Source organism: Daucus carota, chromosome 8, assembly GCF_001625215.2.
Source record: "Daucus carota subsp. sativus chromosome 8, DH1 v3.0, whole genome shotgun sequence".
In the NCBI taxonomy this organism is placed as follows: Eukaryota; Viridiplantae; Streptophyta; class Magnoliopsida; order Apiales; family Apiaceae; genus Daucus; species Daucus carota.
Window position 1 is genome coordinate 25,958,436 of NC_030388.2, and position 19,478 is coordinate 25,977,913.

The following is a 19,478-nucleotide window of genomic DNA, read 5'->3' on the forward strand; positions in this document are numbered from 1 at the left end:
TAAAATTTAAATTATAAATAATAAATTACGAACTATATACCCGCCCGTGCTTCACACGAGTTAAAGGCTAGTATATATTAAATAGGTAATGGTTAGGAGTTACTCATAAATAAGTAATGGTTAGAAAATCTGAGGTTGTGCTAAATAAAAAGAACTTTTTTTTAATACATTAACTAAACGTTAGTTTAGGAGTAAGTTTTGGTAATCTATTGGACTTGCTCTTGTTGGACCTGTATGCAAAATCAATTGATTATTTAATTCGGTTTCTCCGCCAGAATTTGAGTACACTGTCAAGTTTGGGTATATCACAATGGTAAGAAATTCGAACCCACTAATTTCTCAAATAATCACTCTGATTCTACAAGCATTAATCAATTCTTTTGTAAGTTTTGTTTCACAGGATTACCTCAAAACTGTAATTCCTTCTCAACTCTTCGCTGAACGTGGCTCCAATCTCGTTGTTATCAATCCCGGTACTCCCCTAAACCCTAATTCACAGAGAGAAAGAGAGAGAGAGATATTCAGAGAGAGAGAGAGAGAGATTATGTTGTTTATTTATTATTTAATGTTCAATTGCAATTGAAATGAATTGATGTTGTTAGGTTCTGCAAATATAAGAATCGGACTAGCTCAACAGGACACTCCTATTACTATTCCGCATTGTGTTGCTCGTCGCACTACTGGAGCTAACTCCACTCCAAGACGAAATGTGCAGGATCAAGTTAGAGTTTATCCTCTTTTGTGTTGTTCTTATCATTTTTTGAGGTTGTAATTGTGTTTATGTGTTATTGTTGTTGACGAGTGTGGTAAATTTGTGGAATGTAGATGCTCAATTCTCAAGTTACAACTGCTCAGCATATGGAGCGTGAGAAGGCTTATGATGAAGTAAGTTGACGAGTTCTTGTTTTCTCGACTTTTATGGTCAACTTGTAGCAAATCCTATTTATGGAACTAACGTGATTGGTGAAAATTGAAGTATAGTGTTTTGTGTTAGTAGTACTTTTACTAAATTATTACAGTATTTATTTGGAGTGAACCAAAATTGAAATTGCTCACTTCAACTTGAGGTACAACATATGCTCATTTTACTTTGTGAAGCCAAAGTGTCGGTCTTCTTGTCTTGTGGACCAGGGGTGGTATAATTTTATGAGTCAGGAAGTGTGCGTATGTGTTTGATTAATCAACCAGTTTTTGTTTTTCGAAATTTATTTTTGCAGATTGCATCATTATTGAAGATCCCATTTCTAGATGAAGAGCTTGGAAACAACTCAATACCGCGTAAGGTACAAGTACAACTAGATTAATGGTCAAAATTGATGTTTGGTTATTGTTGTATTTTTTATATACACCTCTAGTTTCTTTTGTACTTATATGTGCTGGTTTTATTGACTTTACCAAAAAATTGAAGCCTGCAACTATTTGTAGCCTACTATTAGTTTTGTCTAAATAAATAAGTACAGTTAGATGGTGAACTATGTAAGAGCATCTCCAATGTGAGGTGCCAACCAAAGTTGCTAAACATGCTTATTCATCAAAAATATCAATATTTTATTTTCTCTTTCTTTTAAGTTACTTTTGGCACCCCTCTTATCAATATTCACTCCAATGGTTGGCACTTGAAGTTGTCAAAAATACTATAATTTTGTTTATCTAAAATTAGATAGAATATTATAGGCTTTCATGACAATAAATGAATTTTTCCCATTTTGGGAGGGTGCCAAAAATTGGCAACTTTGCTTGGCACCCCTATCACTCCAATGGGTAGCCAAAAAGATTGTTATGTCATGTCATGCCACATGGCATTTTAGCACCTCTCTTGGCACCCCCGTTGGAGATGCTCTAACTATTAACAATTTTTTATAATGTTAGTTTGTTCTCAACTATATCATTCATCATATATTCTGTAAATTATATTTTAACATGTTTCTGGACATATATTTTGTAATATGTTTGTTTTTACTACTATAATTTTACAACATACTTCAAATATTTTCTCAACTATTATTAAGATGTATTAAGCATCAATTAGACATGTAACCTGGATAATTGAACCTTAACAATTCCCATGACGGCTAGCCGCCATTGGCTTTTATTGATGAATTCTCATATTAACACAATAGATGACTTTTTCATGTTGCATTAGAATATGAGTATCAACTAAAGGGGTTCTCCCTATAGTGGGGATTTGCCCATTAGAGTTGGCCCTATGAGTTGATGAGTCGGAAAGTTCTCACATTCTAAAGAGCTAGTTGTGGAATGAGTGTCCTATTAGACTTGATTATTGGAGTAAGATTGAAATATTTGATTGCCTGTCTTCTTGGGTTGTGATCCATAATTTTTTTTCCTTTCCGTGGTTGGGAAACCCTTGAGGTAGTGGTTTTTTTGTTGTTAATCCACCCAAATTCATCTTGATTATTGCCTTTATATCTTAATCGTTGTTTTCCCTGTCAAATGGAATCGGAGTCAAAAAATTGGGAATTATTTACTTTTTTCAGAGTTACTGTTAATAGCGATGTTACTTACAAACACCCCCCTCTTATATGCTCGACGTGGCCGGGTAGAGCTCTGATACCATTTATAACATTCCAAGCCCACAACTAGATGCATACCGGACCCAACAACCCACCACAGGTCGGCCCAAAAGTGCTAGCAAATTGGTATACATAGTTATTTACTTGTGCTTATAAAGGCCCAAATACTCTTCATCTAAACGACGCGGAACGATGTGGGATGTTACATTTAATCCTCCAGAAAACCCTAATTCTGTATAGCTCAACTCGGAACTTGAATACACCTTGAACTCCTAATTTCTAAACCTTGATTCCAAGTCAAATTATAGTCTGAAATCCATCTTTAACATGTTGTTGCCCTAGTCGCCTCCAGTGCATGCTATTGTAGGAACACATCATTTGGTAAAAACCGGTACATATATCTTATATATTTATTTATTAGTAGACTTAATTATGGTCGAGCTGTGTGGTTTTGTATCTCCTTACATATGTATGTTGTAAGTTTTAACTGCAGACTGTTTGAACTTACAAATTTGGGGATAGTTTGGCCTTGGGTAAGATTGGATGTAGTTCAATCTCCCAAGATCTGTAATCACTGTTCTTGTTTTTTGTTTATCATTATATAAAATAATTTGCTTGTTGAGTCTTGTTCATGTTATTGGGCTGCGTCATTAGGCCATGTCTGCACTCTGCAGGAGGCAGAGTTGGTGCAAGAGTTGGCACGAGTGAGGAGAATGGATAGTATATTGGTTGAGAGGATTAAGAGGATAAGATGATTCACTAAAGCTAAATTTCAATGAGAAAATTTTTAGATAAGAATTTCTGGAGACATCGAATTAGAGTAATTTATTTCTTTTAGGGTAGGTTGAAAGTTTTAGCATGAGGGAGTATTGGGGTTGGGGACAGTAGTTGGTGGTTAGGGTGCTTTTGCATGCTATTTTCTGCACAATGTTTTTATGTGTTTTCATGTCATTATTTTGCATGCTGTTTATTTGTTATTTTAGTTTGTTATTTATCCATCTTTACTCTTTAGCTATATACTATAGCATTAGATTTTATTAATGTTTGGTGTTGCTTAAGTTGGGTTTATGCGGAAATAACCTCTCTACTTTTTGTGTGTAGAGTATGGTTTGTGTAAATCTTGCCCTTTATGCTTCTTTATGAGCGGGATACACGGGGTGTTTGGTTTAGTGTTTTTAAGAGCATCTCCAATGGGCTCTTAACTCTAATTTAAAGAGGATGTGAAAATTTAGAGCTTCAATGGGCTCCTAGTGGCTCTTTAAAAATCTAAGAGTTTCCTCTCTCTCTCCTCTCTTTTAAAGAGCATATAGGTGCCTATAACTTATCATCATTGAATATAATATTCACTTTCTTGTAATTTTATTCACTTCTCTCTCATTCTCTCTCCAACTTTTCTCTCAAACAATAATAAAATATAAAATAAGAGCAAGTATAAAGAGTAGGGTTGGAGTTGTCACGATATTCAATGCATTAACTTGTTAGGAGCGATATATTATATTATTCTTTAAAATATGATTTAAGAGCACCATTGAGGATGCTCTAACTGTTGCATACTTTTTTACTTTGACCCTAAATTGTAACTATGACCAAATCTTTTATATAATTTTTAAGCTGTATGTGAGACTATAGGCTTAGGGATACTCTATGAGTGTAATGCACTATAAAAATTGATGAAAATTATGGTGCAGATGGGTCGTGTTGATGGAGTGGTTTCGCAGGGTAATAAAAAAGAGACCGCCTATACTTGGACTGATGTACTTGAAAGAAATCCTGAACCATCTTCTGTACTCGGTTAAGTAAATCTTCTTATTGTTTTTGTAATTCTTTTCTTTTGTATACTTTTTTCCTTCTATTAAGTGACTCTATCTTACCAGCCTTGAAGGACATACTGACATTTAACATGTATAGTAAAACAATGATTGCTCATATTTTATTTAGCAAAAAAAAATGATTGCTCATATTTATATTTATAATAATTGGGTCAATCTGTGACATCAGTAATTGTCTTTTTTCCTATACAATATATTATTATCTATTAATTGCTAATGTTGCTATGGTTTATATACAGAAATGTGCACTTAGAGTGGCACTTCAATGTTTAAACAGAAATTACTTTTAATTGACAGATAGTGTATAATTAATATTTCTGTTTTTTGAAACATTTCTCAGCTCCCATGGTTTGATTGTCACTCTGATCTAAAGAGAACCTGGTTTTACCTTGAATTTCCTTGCACCAAAAATCTCTACCCTGCAATTTTATTGATGGTTCACTTGCCTTTTTGAATGCAGAATTTTATAACTCATCCATTTTCTTTCATCCAACTTCTTCCCACATTAGTGTTGAGTACATCTACTTCATTGTTAACATGAGGTTCATCTTTACTTTGACTTGGGTGTAATCTGTCCTATTTCAAAAATAGTTTCATGAACTTGAGTTATTTGTAGTACAAAAGAGCTGTAAAGGTAATATTATCATGTCAACTGACTCAACTATGTTGCTTATATCTTTGTAATATAATATATTGGAGTATGAGCTAAAGAGCCTGGAGACAAGGGAAGGGTTATTTACTCGGTTCTTGAACACAAAATTAGAGACATTTGAAGTGTTTGAAACTGATTCCATTCTGTAATCTTAGCCGGATCAATCATGTTCTCCCTGCCAGTGTAGCCTAGTGGGTACCCCTTGTCAACATATCGAGCCTCAACAGAGACATTGCATGTGAACATGCGAACATTTAAATTTCTGTAATTGACCTCTACACAAAAATAAAATAAATTAAGAATAATCATGTTTTTCTTGTAAATATTATCAGAAGTATCAGATATGGAAGTGTGTTTCTAAAGATACCATATCTTGTGTACTTTCTTATATATTTTTTGTGTTGTAGTACGATGCTACTATGCAATGACTCCGTGTTGAGGTAATAGTGCTTGAATGTTGCAGAAAGTTCTTCTGATAAAGGTGAAACAAGTGCATCCCCTGCACAGCTGGAAAACACTAGTATTAGTGAGCTTCATTCAGGTCAACGGAAATATAGAGAATGTATCTACGGTGAAGAAGCTCTAAAAATATCTCCCACAGAACCATATTGCTTACGCCGTCCTATTCGCAGGGGTCATCTCAATGTATCTCAGTACTATCCTATGCAGCAGGTAATGTTAGTTCGTTGCCAATATGTTTTCTTGCATGGAATGGGGATTGATGTACACTTATCGATGATAACATAACATAGGTACTTGAAGATCTTCATGCTATCTGGGACTGGATATTAGTTGAGAAACTGCACATTTCTCAAAATGATAGAGATATGTATTCTGCTTTGCTTGTCGTGCCTGAAACCTTTGACAATCGAGGTAACTAAATCGTTATAACTCTCATTTCCCTCTGACACCTCAATATATTTTATCATCCATCTGTTACCATGTATACAGTAAAGACTAAAGATCAATACCTCTATATTTTATGGAGACATAAAAATCTTCCAAGATATAACACATTAACACTATATCTTTAATTTCAAATTAGTTGGTATTGTGACACTTATATGAGAATATGGCATTACTCAACGGGGCCTCTTCCCATGAACATGCTTTCAGAACTCAAATAATGTCACTATTAATTCCCTAGGTTAGTCTTTCTTTTGTTTTGAGAAGAGGTTCCACAATTATCATTTTTTTCCCATTAATATTTAGGTAAAGACCATTGGTGATAATTAGGACATTGCTTTTAAAAGGTAACCTATATTCTGGGCATCGATGAACTGAAGGTTATGCAGAACTGGGTTAACGTAATAGAATCTTGAGAAAAATCCACTCAAATATTATACAGTTTTATATTAGTTTCTTGCAGAGTATCCAAAGCTTCTTTATAAAGTTCTCACTGTGCAGTGTGGCGAACATGCCATACAGTTAGTCACTAGACTATGTGCTTCACATCTTTTTGCCTTCCTTTCAGTAAAGCTTTGCATGCTATCATGGTTTTTCTATGTCAAGCTTTTTACAATTTTTAAAAAAAATTGTATGCTAAATGATGTAGTCAGTTACTTTACTATCTAGATTTTTATTTACTTAATGGCCAATGGCTTTGACTTTTTGTGGTTCTTAGAAGTAAAGGAGATGTTGACTATTGTACTACGGGATTTGGGCTTCAACACAGCTGTAGTTCACCAGGTTGGAATAGTTCCTTCAGTCATCTAATATATCTATGTTTCTCTATCTTAAGCATATGAAGGTCTAATGAATAAATGCTGTTTAAAGACTAATATAGATCGGTTGTAGTTATCCTATAGTGTGCATTCCTTGAACTATCATTAGCGCTCCAGCCTCCAAGATAACATCTTTAATGTTGAAGTTTTGGACTTTCTTTTTATCACTTCGCGTTGATTATTGCAGATATTCCAAAAGTAAGACAATGTTGAATCTTGAACATATTATTCGTCCAAACACGTTATGTATATGAGCCTGAAAGAAAGCCGACTACATATGCTAGGGTTTATACATCTTGAGACCTTATTGTTCACCGACTATTGCTTTTTCTTCCTTTTTTTCCTTAATTATATAACATCATGTGGCACTGTTGTCTTCTAAAATTTTCTTTTTCTAGACATGCATGCATATATTTTGCCCTGATCTCCTATAAATTTATTTTTTTATATATATGTTTTGCATTATATTTACACTTTTTTTATATATGTTTTGTTGTGGACTGATTGACCCAGGAAGGTCTTGCTGCTGTATTTGGGCATGGGTTGTCAACAGCCTGTGTTGTTAGTATGGGTGCTCAGGTGACTTCAGTTATCTGTGTCGAGGTAAGATAGAATTCTTTTAAGTACTAGGTTTCTGTTGGGCAATCTTTTATTGACAGGGTCTGTAAAGTATCTTACTACATTACAGTAAAGTTGGAAAATTTGAATCTGGTTTACCTTTGCTGATTTTGTTTTAATATAGTATATTAAGATAAAAAAAAACTGCAGTTCCATCAATCGTGAGTTCTGGCATATACAATCAGCAGTGAGCACTGTTAACACCTAGATAGTGCTGTGACAATTGTTAACAGTAGAACAACTAGTTAAACAGTAATACAGTACCTGATTTGTTCGATATTTTCCACATTCACTTGAAGTACCGCCATCTGTTTATTAATGTCAGTAGTAATCTGCCTTCTATATGTCGTTGCTGGTACTCAAACTTGCAGTATATCCTTGTTGCTCTCGACAAATATAATCTTACATAGATGACTAATTGACTTAAGTTTTGTCAGTATTGAGAATTTCAGGAATGATAGCCACCAACATGTTAGTTTTGTGTATTTATCTTGCATCTCCTTATTTATTATCTTACTTTTCAGGATGGAGTTGCTTTGCCTAATACACAAATTATCTTAAATTATGGCGGAGAGGTGAACTCTTTTTTCTTTGTTCTTCAACCTTGTCCACTAATATTTTTTAAATGAATCTTATTAAATTTTCACAAGTCACTAATTTCATTAGTATTATCTGTAACAACCACAATCTTTTATTGGATGACTGATTGAGGTAAATAAACTTAAATGAAACATTTTCGCTAGAGGAACTTATAAAACTTTTATGACATTGCTGGCTTGCTGCACTAAATTAGTTTTGTTTCCTACCCCTCTGTTGCTGGAGCTTAATTCTTTTCTCAGTTTCTTTGCCAAGCATATAATATTGTCAGTCGTGGCTAAATATGTTACAACTGTACTTTCTAAGGATATATCAAGATGCCTTCTCTGGACTCAGAGACATCATCAAACATGGCCACCCATTCGTACTGACACTCTCATGAAGCCTGTGGATTTGTTAATGCTGAACAGACTGAAAGAGTCCTATTGTGAGATCAGAGTGAGTATATGTTAATTGCTCTTTTGTATCATTGTTAATTTTGCCTTGTAGTATTATTTTTGTCATTTCATTAGCATTATCCAAACTTGCATGTTTGAAGAATCTTGAAGGAAAGCTTAGTAATAGCATCTACCCTTGGCAAACTTAAATAGAATAGAGGATTGTGTTCATGGGAAAAAAATAATTATTTGTATATAAACTCTGTTGTGATAATTCCCTTGAAGTAAATAAAAATTATAAACACTTGCGTGTTTTACTAAACTGAACAGCAGAATTAGAACTTGTATATGTGTATGTGTGTGCAATGTGTGTCTGCACATAATTAAATGTTTATTTATATTTGTTAGCTTGTACGTTTGTACTTTGTAGTAAAGTTGATATTTTGTTACCAAAGCAATAAGTAATGTGAAAGTTCCTTCAATTTGAAGGAAGTGGGAAGCCAGGATTACCACAATAAGAGGGTGACTGAGTGGCTCCCACATATAGCTTTCGCAAAACCCTCGGGAGTAATTAATATAAACCCATTAGGAGTCAATCTGAGCACAAAGCTGCACTCATCTCTGAATACACCAAAGCTCCAAGCCACTACATGAATGAAAACAGCATATAGGGAGAACACGATCTACACTGATCAGGGTCTAATCCACTACCACATTAATTAATGGGGTTTTATATCAAACTAGCCACCCATTACGTCAAAATATCTCACTTGACCCACCCATCTCATCGGGGACTCATTTAAGCCACTATAAACTAAATATATATCATTAAACCCACATCACTATTCATATCTCTTTACTTAATCATTTATCAAAAATTAACAGTTTAACTTTTTACTGCAAAACCACTTCGAGTACTTTCATAATTGTCTCGGGTATTTATCAAAATAATTTGGGAATTCCTAAAGTAACATAGCGACGTAGTTGAAAAAATATATAGCTATAAATATATATATTTGTGTGATCACCCTAACTATGTTGCTCTATAAATTCCCAAATTATTTTGATAAATACTAGAGACAATTATGAAAGTACTCGAAGTGATTTTGTAGTAAAAAGTTAAACGGTTAATTTTTGATAAATGATGAAGTAAAGAGGTATGAATGATGATGTGAGTAAAATGATATATATTTGGTTTATAATGACTTAAATGAGTCCCCGATGAGATGGGTGGGTCAAGTGGAATATATTGACGTAAAGGGTAGCCTGTTTGATATAAAACCCTTGATTAATGATAGTGTTGTTGAATACTCAACCTCTCAATGCTATCAAGGGAGAAAAGAACCTTTAGGCCACAGCTTCTTGACCACATTAATATTGATCTTACTCAAAGTGTTCCTATCTGTAAGACAATCCCTTAAGTGTGTAACACCTTATTATTAAGTTTCTGCCTTGAATTTTTTTTCCTTATATCAGGTTTTTCTGGGGAACCCCCCATCATGTACCATAAATTAAATGTGATTGGCAGACAGTAGTTATATATATGTAGAATAATTTTTTTGTCCTTTTTCTGCAGGAGGGGGAGGTTGAAGCTGTTTCTACAGTTCATTCTTATGAGGATGGCATGCCAGCTGGGTCGCACAAGACGAAACTAACCGCTCTTAACGTATTTACATATTGTTACTGTGATTTATTGTTGTTATGTCAGATTAACTAATGTTTGTGTTATACCTACTAAATTTGACCCGATAAATCACTCATTAGGATGCATGACTTCGGAGAAAATATTATCTTTTTCTTAAGTAAAATCAGTTACATATTTTATTAAATACTCAGGCATGACAAGTCTTAAAACTTTTCATCTTCTAATTGCTGAAAAAGATTTGACAAAATCAGGAAATTTAAATTATTTGATATTCTGCTATTCTTGCTCTCCCTATTTCCCCAATCTCTTTCATTGCAAAATCCTTTTTGATTAGTATCACAATTTATATGTAATGTACTGTCAATCAATCCAAGAGGCAACTATTTTTGTGTATCTGCTTAATCTTAGTAATTTATTTCTCCATCCGCCCCATTTTCACTTTGACTTTTGGCATGAATTTGTAAGTTCATAAATTAGTATTTATATATAACATTAACTTATAAATTATAATTGTTATATCAAATAAATTTTCTAGATTCAAAATTTAAATTTGATACAAAAATTAAAATTAAAAAATAGACATAAATGCTATTCTTCTACGCTTCAAAATGCATGCCAGAAGTCAAAGTACAACTGAAAGGGGGCGGAGGGAATATTTGTTACAGTTTCATAGTTAGTGCTAATAGAATTTGTAATATATACATTTAATTATCCTATTGAGATGTAAGTAGTCTACTTTAGCGTCGACATGATTCATGATAATTTCTTGAAACAGGTTGCCCCTATGGGTCTGTTCTACCCAACACTTTTGGTTCCAGATGTGTATCCTTCACCACCACGGTCTTGGTTAGTGATAACCTTCAGTTATATCTACTGTTGCTATCATTTACTTTAATTAAAAAAAAAGTGATAGCCTTCTTCGTACTAATGATTTTACTTCAGGTTAAGTGATCACGAGGATATGCTGGAGGACACATGGCATATGGAGCTTCCCAGAAGAACAGACATGTCAGATGGATTTTTTCCTGGGATGAGTGGTGGAATGCCTATGTGGGATAACTACCCCATATTTCAAAACAAATCCAAGAAAGAATATAAGATTGGTCTGGCAGATGCTATCTCCAAGAGCATTCTATCAGCTGGTATGTGAAACATCTAATATGTTCAATTGTGTTCCACTCTGATTTATAGATTTAATGAATCTATATCATATACAACTGCAGGGCGCATAGACCTTCAGAGAAGATTGTTCTGTAGCATGCAACTGGTGAGTTTAAGCTGCATGCAAGTATGTTAATTAAACATTTAGTAGCTAAAAGGAGATTACCTTTCTTGGTGCTTTTAGATTGGTGGAGTGGCTTTGACAAGTGGTCTTATTTCTGCTGTAGAGGAGAGGTGTGTTCCAACTCCTATATCTTTCAGTTATAAAATTTATGAATGCACTTGTGCGAGGATGTTACAAAAATTGATGCAAAATGCTGTAAAAAGTTGTGAGTTGTGACATATTAAGAGCTACCATCTGAATAACTATTAATTTCAGAGCTTGTTTACAAGGCTCGGAAATTTATCATCAAAATCTTATTTTTCTTGCCTTTCAGATGTTGCATGCACATGTTGTAATACTAACTACAGATGTCTTGAGTTGTTGCCAAATTGTCATGTCTGAAAATAATATTGGTAGAGAAAAATAAAACCAAATGCTAATTTTACAATTGATACCTTGTTTAAGGTTCAATATTTCGATTACATATATGGAGTGTAGGAGCATTAATGGAAATGTGTAAGAAGTTTTAGGATATCTCTTGCCCATCATATTATCTTTCGACTTTAATCTCATAAATTACTTCGTATAGCAATCCATTAGTTTTGTTATTCATTTATGTTAATTAGACCAAGTGTGCAGCTTTCTGCTTACATGATGGAAGCAGTTGTCAGATTTGCCTAATGATTTTTTAATGGTCGTATCATTTGTTATTGTGGGTATATAAACTAGATCGGCAAGATTATTATACTGATCGGCTAAGCAATAGGATCAGAATATCATCCCTTCAACACCCAATTAAGCATTTAAGCTTTAAGTTCTCATTTTCCTAAAGCTTTTTCTAGTACTTATATTTTTCTTAACAGAAGAAGAACATACACTTTTATTTAGGCGTGTATCCGCATCAAGTCTTATCAAGAGACATAATCAAATATTTGTTATAATGCATGATATTGTTTTTCAAAATTTCAACATCACACCTGGAACACTTCTTATCCTTTACATGGATACTCGTATCTGTAACAGTCCATTAAATTAGAAGATTAACATCAGGAATATTATTTTTGCGATGCGCCATAATTGGCCTGTGATAAAAAAAATTTATTTTTCCGTCATTTATCTTCAGCATTCAGATCTCCTTTCTTTTAATATAATATTCAACTTCCTCAGAGCTATGTAATGTGTAGTTTTTGTGTTGGTCAAGGCAACTTTAAAAATGTTCTACAGTTACAGTACAATTTTCAGTCTCCTAATAATTTCACTCATATGTAGTCAAGTCACCTTAGTGTTTATGTACATTTAAAGTGATATTTAGAGTGTCCCTTTGCATTTTTGTCCTGTGATTCAGGTCTGCTGTCCTGTTCTCTCTGTTGTCAATGTTTCTTAGCAGTTAGCTCCTAGTTCAAGGGTGGTGAAAATGGAAAGATAATGTAACTTGGCTTTTCCAAAATCCGAGACTGAGGGAAGGGGGTTGGTGATTTCTAGAGCATGTTATAAATTGGTGGCTGTAGAAGTATTTAAGTTGATCAACTTGCATTAGCAAAATCCAGAAACATTAGGCAAAGGTCACTCCACTACTTTTGGTGTGGGGTGATATTGCTTTTATGTTACATGTCCTTTGTTTCATATGAAAGTTGACAAAGTGAATTATTTTAACAAGAAGGAAGCATCCTGCTAAGATTTGACACCAAAAGGTATTTTAATTAGAACTCCTTATGGAAGAAACCGTACTGCTTAGTTATTAGCGGATCCTACATCCTAGTTGTTGTCAACTCTAAATATGCTATGAGAGATCTTCATCCAGAGCCAAACCTCTTGGTGTATGCATGTGCACCAGTTCTGTGGCTAAACTGGATTATAGAGTACTCAGTATTTGTCAGCAGTCTCATTAGTAGTTCTATGTTACATCTATATTACCTATTTGTCTCATTGAGGATACTACCCAATCTTGAACTCTACCAGTAATCTTTACATGTATTACAGCAAGAGACTTGGACAACTACCTTAAGAGATTAATGTAACTTCTTAATTTGTTTTTACACGTGATTAGAACTTGATTTTCTGTTGCAGAGTCTTGCATGCAATACCTTCAAATGAAGCAATTGATACTGTTGAGGTTAGTGTGTAGTCTTATCACTCTCGCTTATCTTAGTCCATCCCTTAAAAAATGATTGAGATTGATTATCTGCTTCCTCATTGAGTCAGTTGAAACTTGCTTGATATAAGTTATTCATTGCCAATATTTAACTTGGGCTGACATGATCAACTTGATATGTGTTTCGATAGGTTCTGCAAACAAGAACAAATCCATCGTATGTGTCGTGGAAAGGTGGAGCGGTAATTCAACCACATCCTTTTATCAATAAGTTATTTCATGTGCTCCACTTCATAAAATACAAAAGACTATCTCTTTAATATGTATAATGCTGATAGCTGTAACTAACATATTAAAGACCCTAACTAACGATATTAGTTAGTTGAGAGATCTTGTGGAATGATTGGCTCAGAGCTTCAACTTTATGTGTCATTAATTGTCTTTGCATCTGACCTGTGAATTGCAGATCCTAGGTATTTTGGATTTTGTGCGGGATGCTTGGATACATCGGGTGGACTGGATCAAAAATGGGATTCACCCCGGAAGTGGCAGGAAGTACAAGGACTCTTATTATCTTCAAGCACAAGTAATGTGTTACATGAATAACTAGAGGTGATCTCAGTTCCTTAAGCAAGTATATATCTTTTACTATAATATTCATGTCACCCGTAGTATGCTGAGTTCCCCTTCATATAAGATATAACTAATCCCCTGGCCACGTTCATCAGTGTGTTCACATTCTCACCTAGGATATATTACTTGCAGGCTGTTTTTTCCATCCCATGTCGCAGTTTTGGGAGATAAGTTCATGTTATGTCAAAGCCCCCCTGCTATAAGGTTTGCAAAAGAAGTTGAAGTTGGATAAATTCTTGAAGACACGAACAGGAAGGAAGAAAGTGGAAGTTAGAAAGTTTAATGTAGTGAGGATGGGTTTTATCAAATGTTGAGAAAACATGGAGTTGATAGCTTTTTTTGCCAGGTGGAGTTGGTAGCTTTGACTTGTGTTAAAAACTTAAAATGTAAACTTTTGTCAAAATTAGCGTCTCGTAACCCAGTGTAAATCTTCACAGATGTGATCAGTTACCAAGCTGAAACCTTGACCAATTTGACATGCTACCAATTTATCTTGTTGCGCTGGTCAGTAGCACACTTATCTCGATATAATGTAGTATATAAATTATCTACCAATTTATCTTGTTGATACATGTATTTAATTGAATGTAACATGAATAACTAGCACTGGTTGATACATATACTGACAAGATGTTGTGATGTTGTCAGGCTATAAATAACACCCCCTTCTCGATGGTCCTTTGTAAAAAAATTATTTCGACTTAGTTGAGTCTTTTATTCCTTTTTATTTATCATTTTTATTATACAGTTGAACTTCGATAAAGTTATAATTGATAATGTAATATTTTCAATAAAGTAATTTTTTCCTGGCTCAATATAATGTAGATAATGTATGTATATTCACGATATAATAATATTTTTTGTTGGTCCAATGTTATTAAAAGTTTAACCGGTTATTTAAAAAAGTTTAACTATATCATACATCTACCTTGTAGTAAATCAACATAATACAATGGATAACATAACAAATATCGATAAGGATGAAAAGATGTTCTTTTTCATTTGTCTATTGTTTATTTAATATCATAGAAGTCAGCACAACATATATTTTTTAAATTGGGATGGAGAAACTGAAAAAATGAAATTATTGGAATGATTTTTGGCACACTATTCTGTAAAGAAGATAGATGGCACCTTGTTGCAGTCTTGCAGATGCGTGAGAGAGAGGAGAAATGTCCCACATCGAGGAAAAGAAGATATACACACCAGGGGAGTAGTATATTAAAAGGGGGCACACAAAGGGTGAATGTTAAAAGGGTCAGTTGGCTAAATATGCCACGCTCATCCTTGAATGGTGAGTGCTGTATGGCTATCAAGACATATGGCTGACATAATTTGTGCAACTCAAAGGGTTGGCTCGCTTTGGTCGACCCTACTATTCTTTAGTCCTAAATCTTATCATATTCTAAAATTTAAGAAAGAAAACATTGTTTTCTTTTAAGAATTTCAAGAGGTATAAGAAACCGAGGAAAAACCAAGTTTGAGTTAATTGCTACTGGTTCTATATCAAGAATACTAAATTATTCTCTGTTGAAATAGTTACAAAGACCTTTTTAATGCTAAAACTAAAATTTCATAAATATTTATTAAGGGCTGGTAGATGAAAATAGCATTTTAGTAATTCATTGCCTCTGGTAAAAAAACAATAAACTAACTCCAGGTCCAGAATTTAAAAATTACAGAACTCTGCTTTACAGTTCATATTCAATTGATCCCATACTCTACAACATCATCAATATCTTATTGCCAATTTTTACACCAAACACAACATCAACGCTACTCAACTTATTCCTAACACGGCTGAGCAAGATCAAAGCCGTGATGTTGTTGTGCCTGTACCATCCAATCCCACGAGACCACATAGTTCTGGATACAGCGACTTTCTTATCTCACTGTACACTACTCCGTCCCATTTCCTCTTCCCCAATTTCTCCGCCAGCTGCATTGCTGCTTCCACTGTCTTCTCTCCGTCATCGTGTGCTGAGTCGATTAATCCCATTGCCACTGCATCCTCTGCCTTCACCTTCATTCCGTTCAACAACACGTTCCTCCGTGCTGCTGGAGATGCCACCTTCGCTCTACAGTAAAATCAACAATCGACAACTACATAAAAACTTCATAATTCAATCACAAAATAGCATTGATCTTATCAGCTTAATTTGTACTCTATGATGCAACCAAAATTTAACTCAAAACTGAAACCCTTGTGAATTTACTAGTAGCCGTATCATTTAATATTGATTCTTGAACTACAAATCAGAGTGATAATAGTCAATAGCTAGTGGCCGGCTGCCCGGATCAATCTAAATTGAGACTTCAACCTTAATCCAAACCCCAACGAAGCTACTAGCATACTGGTTATTGCACCTCACCTCGGGCACACCACATCCTACAGTAGTTGAAATTTGAACCTCTGGTAAATGACTACTATATTGAACCTCATCTTGCGAATGACTTGAATCTCGATCCAAACTACTAGCATACTGGTTCTTCAACCTCACCTCTTGCACACTACAGTAGTTGAAATTTAAACCTCTGCTACATTACTAGCACTATATTGAACCTCATCTGTTGTAACTTGTAACACTAAACCTCAAAGCCTAAGAGCAAGTCCAATAATGTCCTAGCAAGTGCCCTATATATATAATAAAAAATAATGTCCTAGTGATTTAGGACATCATTTTAATATAACAACTCCAACAATATGCCTTATTATTGTGCCTTATTATTTAAATAATAGTATATTTGAATTATTGTTGGAGGGAAGTAGAAAAGAAAGAGAAGAGAGGTGTGTTGGAATTTGAGTAATCTAATATTTTATTGATAGAAATAGTTTAGGGCATGCATGATTGTGCCTCAAAAATAAGGCATTTGTTAGATGTCCTAGTGTTTTGAGGCACCACTAGGACATTGTTGGAGCACCATTTTACCTCAAATGCCTTAAATTTTGATTTAGGCCATGATTTTAGGACACTCTTGGACTTGCTCTAACTTTAATTCCAGTAATTTATTATATTCACCAATTTCTACCGAGTCTTGCAACTCGAACTTCATTGAACTTCATTGAATTACAAAAAGCATACTCGAATCTTCAGCCTCTGTTAAAAACTGCCGTACATTTTTATGTATCGGTGCTAAGCCTCAACCTCAGTATAGAGCTATACACTCAATTGAACCTCCAACCCCCACTTACAACTCTAGTAACTTATGATTATTACAGTAAAACCTCGATTAATTAATGACCCACAATAAATTGAACTACAGATTTTTGATCCCACCAGCATAACCCTACATCGATCAACTAATAATCTCAAATAAATTAATAAAATTTAGCAATGTGATGTATTGTAAACTAAAATTAGTTAAACTATATCAATCATATCAAATATCAACAAAAAAAAAAAAATCCAATTCATACCTGAAAAAGGTACTAAAATAATCCGGAAGAGTCAACCCAATATCAACCTCACTCATATACATAATCCCACGATCCCTCCTCATAAGAACATGATCATGGCTCAGCGCCAGCACCATCCCCGCCGCCGCCGCATGCCCCGTCACGGCGGCCACCGTCGGCATCGGCAAGTCCATCAAATCCGCCACCACCGGCCTGAACAGCTCGACCATCTCGAGAAGCTTGTCCCGGGCCGACCCAGAAGGGCCGGCGGTCTTCTCAGCCCAGTCCAAGTCAAAGCCGTTGGAGAAGAACTTGCCTTGGGCTAGAGTGAGAAGAGCAGAGCCGCGCGTGGACTGGGCCTTGGCTTGGGAGAGATGTGATCGGAGGGTGGAGATTAGGGTGGGGTTGAGGCGGTGTTGGTCGTCGCCGGCTAGGGTTAGGATGAAGATGTTGCCGCGTTTTTGTAAAGTACACATGGTACGAATATGATAGGAGAGGATATGATACGATGGGTTTTGCGCTTGTTGTTTGGGCGAGCGAGGAAAAGTACAGGAATGGGATCTGAATAATCTGGTATACTGGAGTCTTTACAAGTTTTGAAAATGTTTTGTTGGACACGATAGCGTAAGCATTTGAAATTAGAAATCGGGTTAAATGGACATTAAATGTTTAATTCAATATTATTTTCAGTCATTTATTGAATTAAATTTTTTATCTAAATGTTTTTGTTCATTGTTAATAATAATATTTGGACAGTTTTTAATATACAACTAACTCAAACGAAACCAAACATATTCTGTATATCTCGCTTGGAGCAGGATCTGATGAGGGTAACATGTACGCAGATCATGCCCCTACCCTTCCGACTTAATTCACAATAAATAAAATAGTGTGTGATATGATATTAATATAATACCTTAACCTATGCCTTCTTCACATCAGATTTACCTAAAAAGTTCCCTTTGTTGATGATGGATGACAATGATCAAGAATGAAAATATCATACTGGATAAAAACTACCATTGCACACTTTCTTGAATTATATTGATTTCTTTTTGTGTAATCCATTCATGTGGGTTCTCTTTTATCTACGCTGACAAAGCAACAACCCCCGCTACACTAACCGTCACAAATCCAACGGAGCCTATTGTTTTCCCACCCCATGTAATACATTGTAGATTATGTTGACACGAATTCAGACACCCCATCACAAGAGTACGGTCACGCCAAAATTATTTAGAAACAACGTGGAACCTTGTCAAATCTTCCGACGAACCAACATCCGTGATGATCCATTGGTATGCACGATTTTAACGTAGATGATTCTAAGCTATGAACGTTGATCGCATGTTGCTATATAATTTATGTGAATGAAGAAATTGTAACAGTATATCAGGCAAAACAAACCACCCATTAATAAGTTTGATTTTACCCGAGCAACCTGTTAGACTTGTTTGTGATTTAGTTTGGTTGATTACTGTTGCAAAGATAGTTATAAATTTGTAATACAAGTTTCCTATATTTCACATATCGTGTGTATAAACCACAACATGTCGGGTCTGAAAAAGAAATGGATTAAATATCTAAAGTTCTTGTCTTCATTTGAGCGGGCCAATAAGTGCTTGTTTGGTTACCAATAGGAAGTTAAATCCTATGTAATTTGAAATTATTATGGAAATTATAATAAATGGGAAGTTAAAATTTGTGTTTGGTTGATAGCTGATTTTTAATTTCCTACAGGAAGTGCAAGTTACCAAGGGGGGTCAAGGTCAATAACTTCCTATGTTTTGTAGCCCTTCGACTCATGTGTATAAGAAGTATAGCAACATTTTACAATAATTTTACGATATGAAAACAAGATACAACATAAGCATTAATATTAATAGTGACTATGATATGTCACTTTTAATCTCCCATAGTCAATCCTCATGTATGATTTATGAAAAGCTCCGGTATATTTAGGAGTCGTTTGGCGTAATTAAAAAAATAATTTATTACTTCAAATAAATAATAGAATTCTAAGTGATTTTATCATTTGATTTATAAATTATTAAAAGTGTTTGGATAATTTTATTTATAAGTCAATTAAGATAATTTAAATTTATAAATTGAAAAAAAC

General features: G+C 34.5%; 2 protein-coding genes and 1 non-coding gene across 3 annotated transcripts; 2 read left to right on the top strand and 1 right to left on the bottom strand.

Moving 5' to 3' along the window:
• Positions 1–179: 179 nt before the first annotated feature.
• LOC108199064 (actin-related protein 9) lies at positions 180–14,482 on the top strand. Its single transcript, XM_017366820.2, has 21 exons — positions 180–313; positions 401–473; positions 603–721; positions 826–885; positions 1,218–1,283; positions 4,220–4,322; positions 5,476–5,684; positions 5,765–5,885; positions 6,637–6,701; positions 7,250–7,339; positions 7,879–7,929; positions 8,258–8,389; positions 9,905–9,994; positions 10,749–10,819; positions 10,916–11,115; positions 11,197–11,240; positions 11,319–11,368; positions 13,305–13,350; positions 13,521–13,571; positions 13,796–13,941; positions 14,095–14,482. Exons 1-20 carry the CDS (start codon positions 311–313, stop codon positions 13,937–13,939), a joined length of 1,788 nt encoding a protein of 595 aa, XP_017222309.1. The 5' UTR covers positions 180–310; the 3' UTR covers positions 13,940–13,941; positions 14,095–14,482.
• Positions 14,483–15,212: 730 nt separating this feature from the next.
• On the top strand, positions 15,213–15,339 carry LOC135148603 (U11 spliceosomal RNA). The gene has a single exon (XR_010286680.1). It is a non-coding gene; the product is annotated as a U11 spliceosomal RNA (small nuclear RNA).
• Positions 15,340–15,561: 222 nt separating this feature from the next.
• LOC108197081 (enoyl-CoA delta isomerase 2, peroxisomal) lies at positions 15,562–17,980 on the bottom strand. Its single transcript, XM_017364570.2, has 2 exons — positions 17,381–17,980; positions 15,562–16,040 (listed from the first exon to the last, which is right to left on the bottom strand). The coding sequence occupies exons 1-2, from the start codon at positions 17,833–17,835 to the stop codon at positions 15,773–15,775; spliced, it is 723 nt and encodes a 240-aa protein (XP_017220059.1). The 5' UTR covers positions 17,836–17,980; the 3' UTR covers positions 15,562–15,772.
• Positions 17,981–19,478: the final 1,498 nt, after the last annotated feature.

What these genes read in the sequence shown, in the direction of transcription:
- LOC108199064 (XM_017366820.2), top strand. An exon ending in GTGAGAAGGCTTATGATGAA is followed by an intron (nt 886 to 1,217) that starts GTAAGTTGACGA and finishes TTATTTTTGCAG; the next exon opens with ATTGCATCATTATTGAAGAT. An exon ending in CCTTCACCACCACGGTCTTG is followed by an intron (nt 10,820 to 10,915) that starts GTTAGTGATAAC and finishes ATTTTACTTCAG; the next exon opens with GTTAAGTGATCACGAGGATA.
- LOC108197081 (XM_017364570.2), bottom strand. Translation starts at nt 17,835, where the DNA reads ATGTGTACTTTACAAAAACGCGGCAACATCTTCATCCTAACCCTAGCC. An exon ending in TATTTTAGTACCTTTTTCAG is followed by an intron (nt 16,041 to 17,380) that starts GTATGAATTGGA and finishes ATTTTACTGTAG; the next exon opens with AGCGAAGGTGGCATCTCCAG.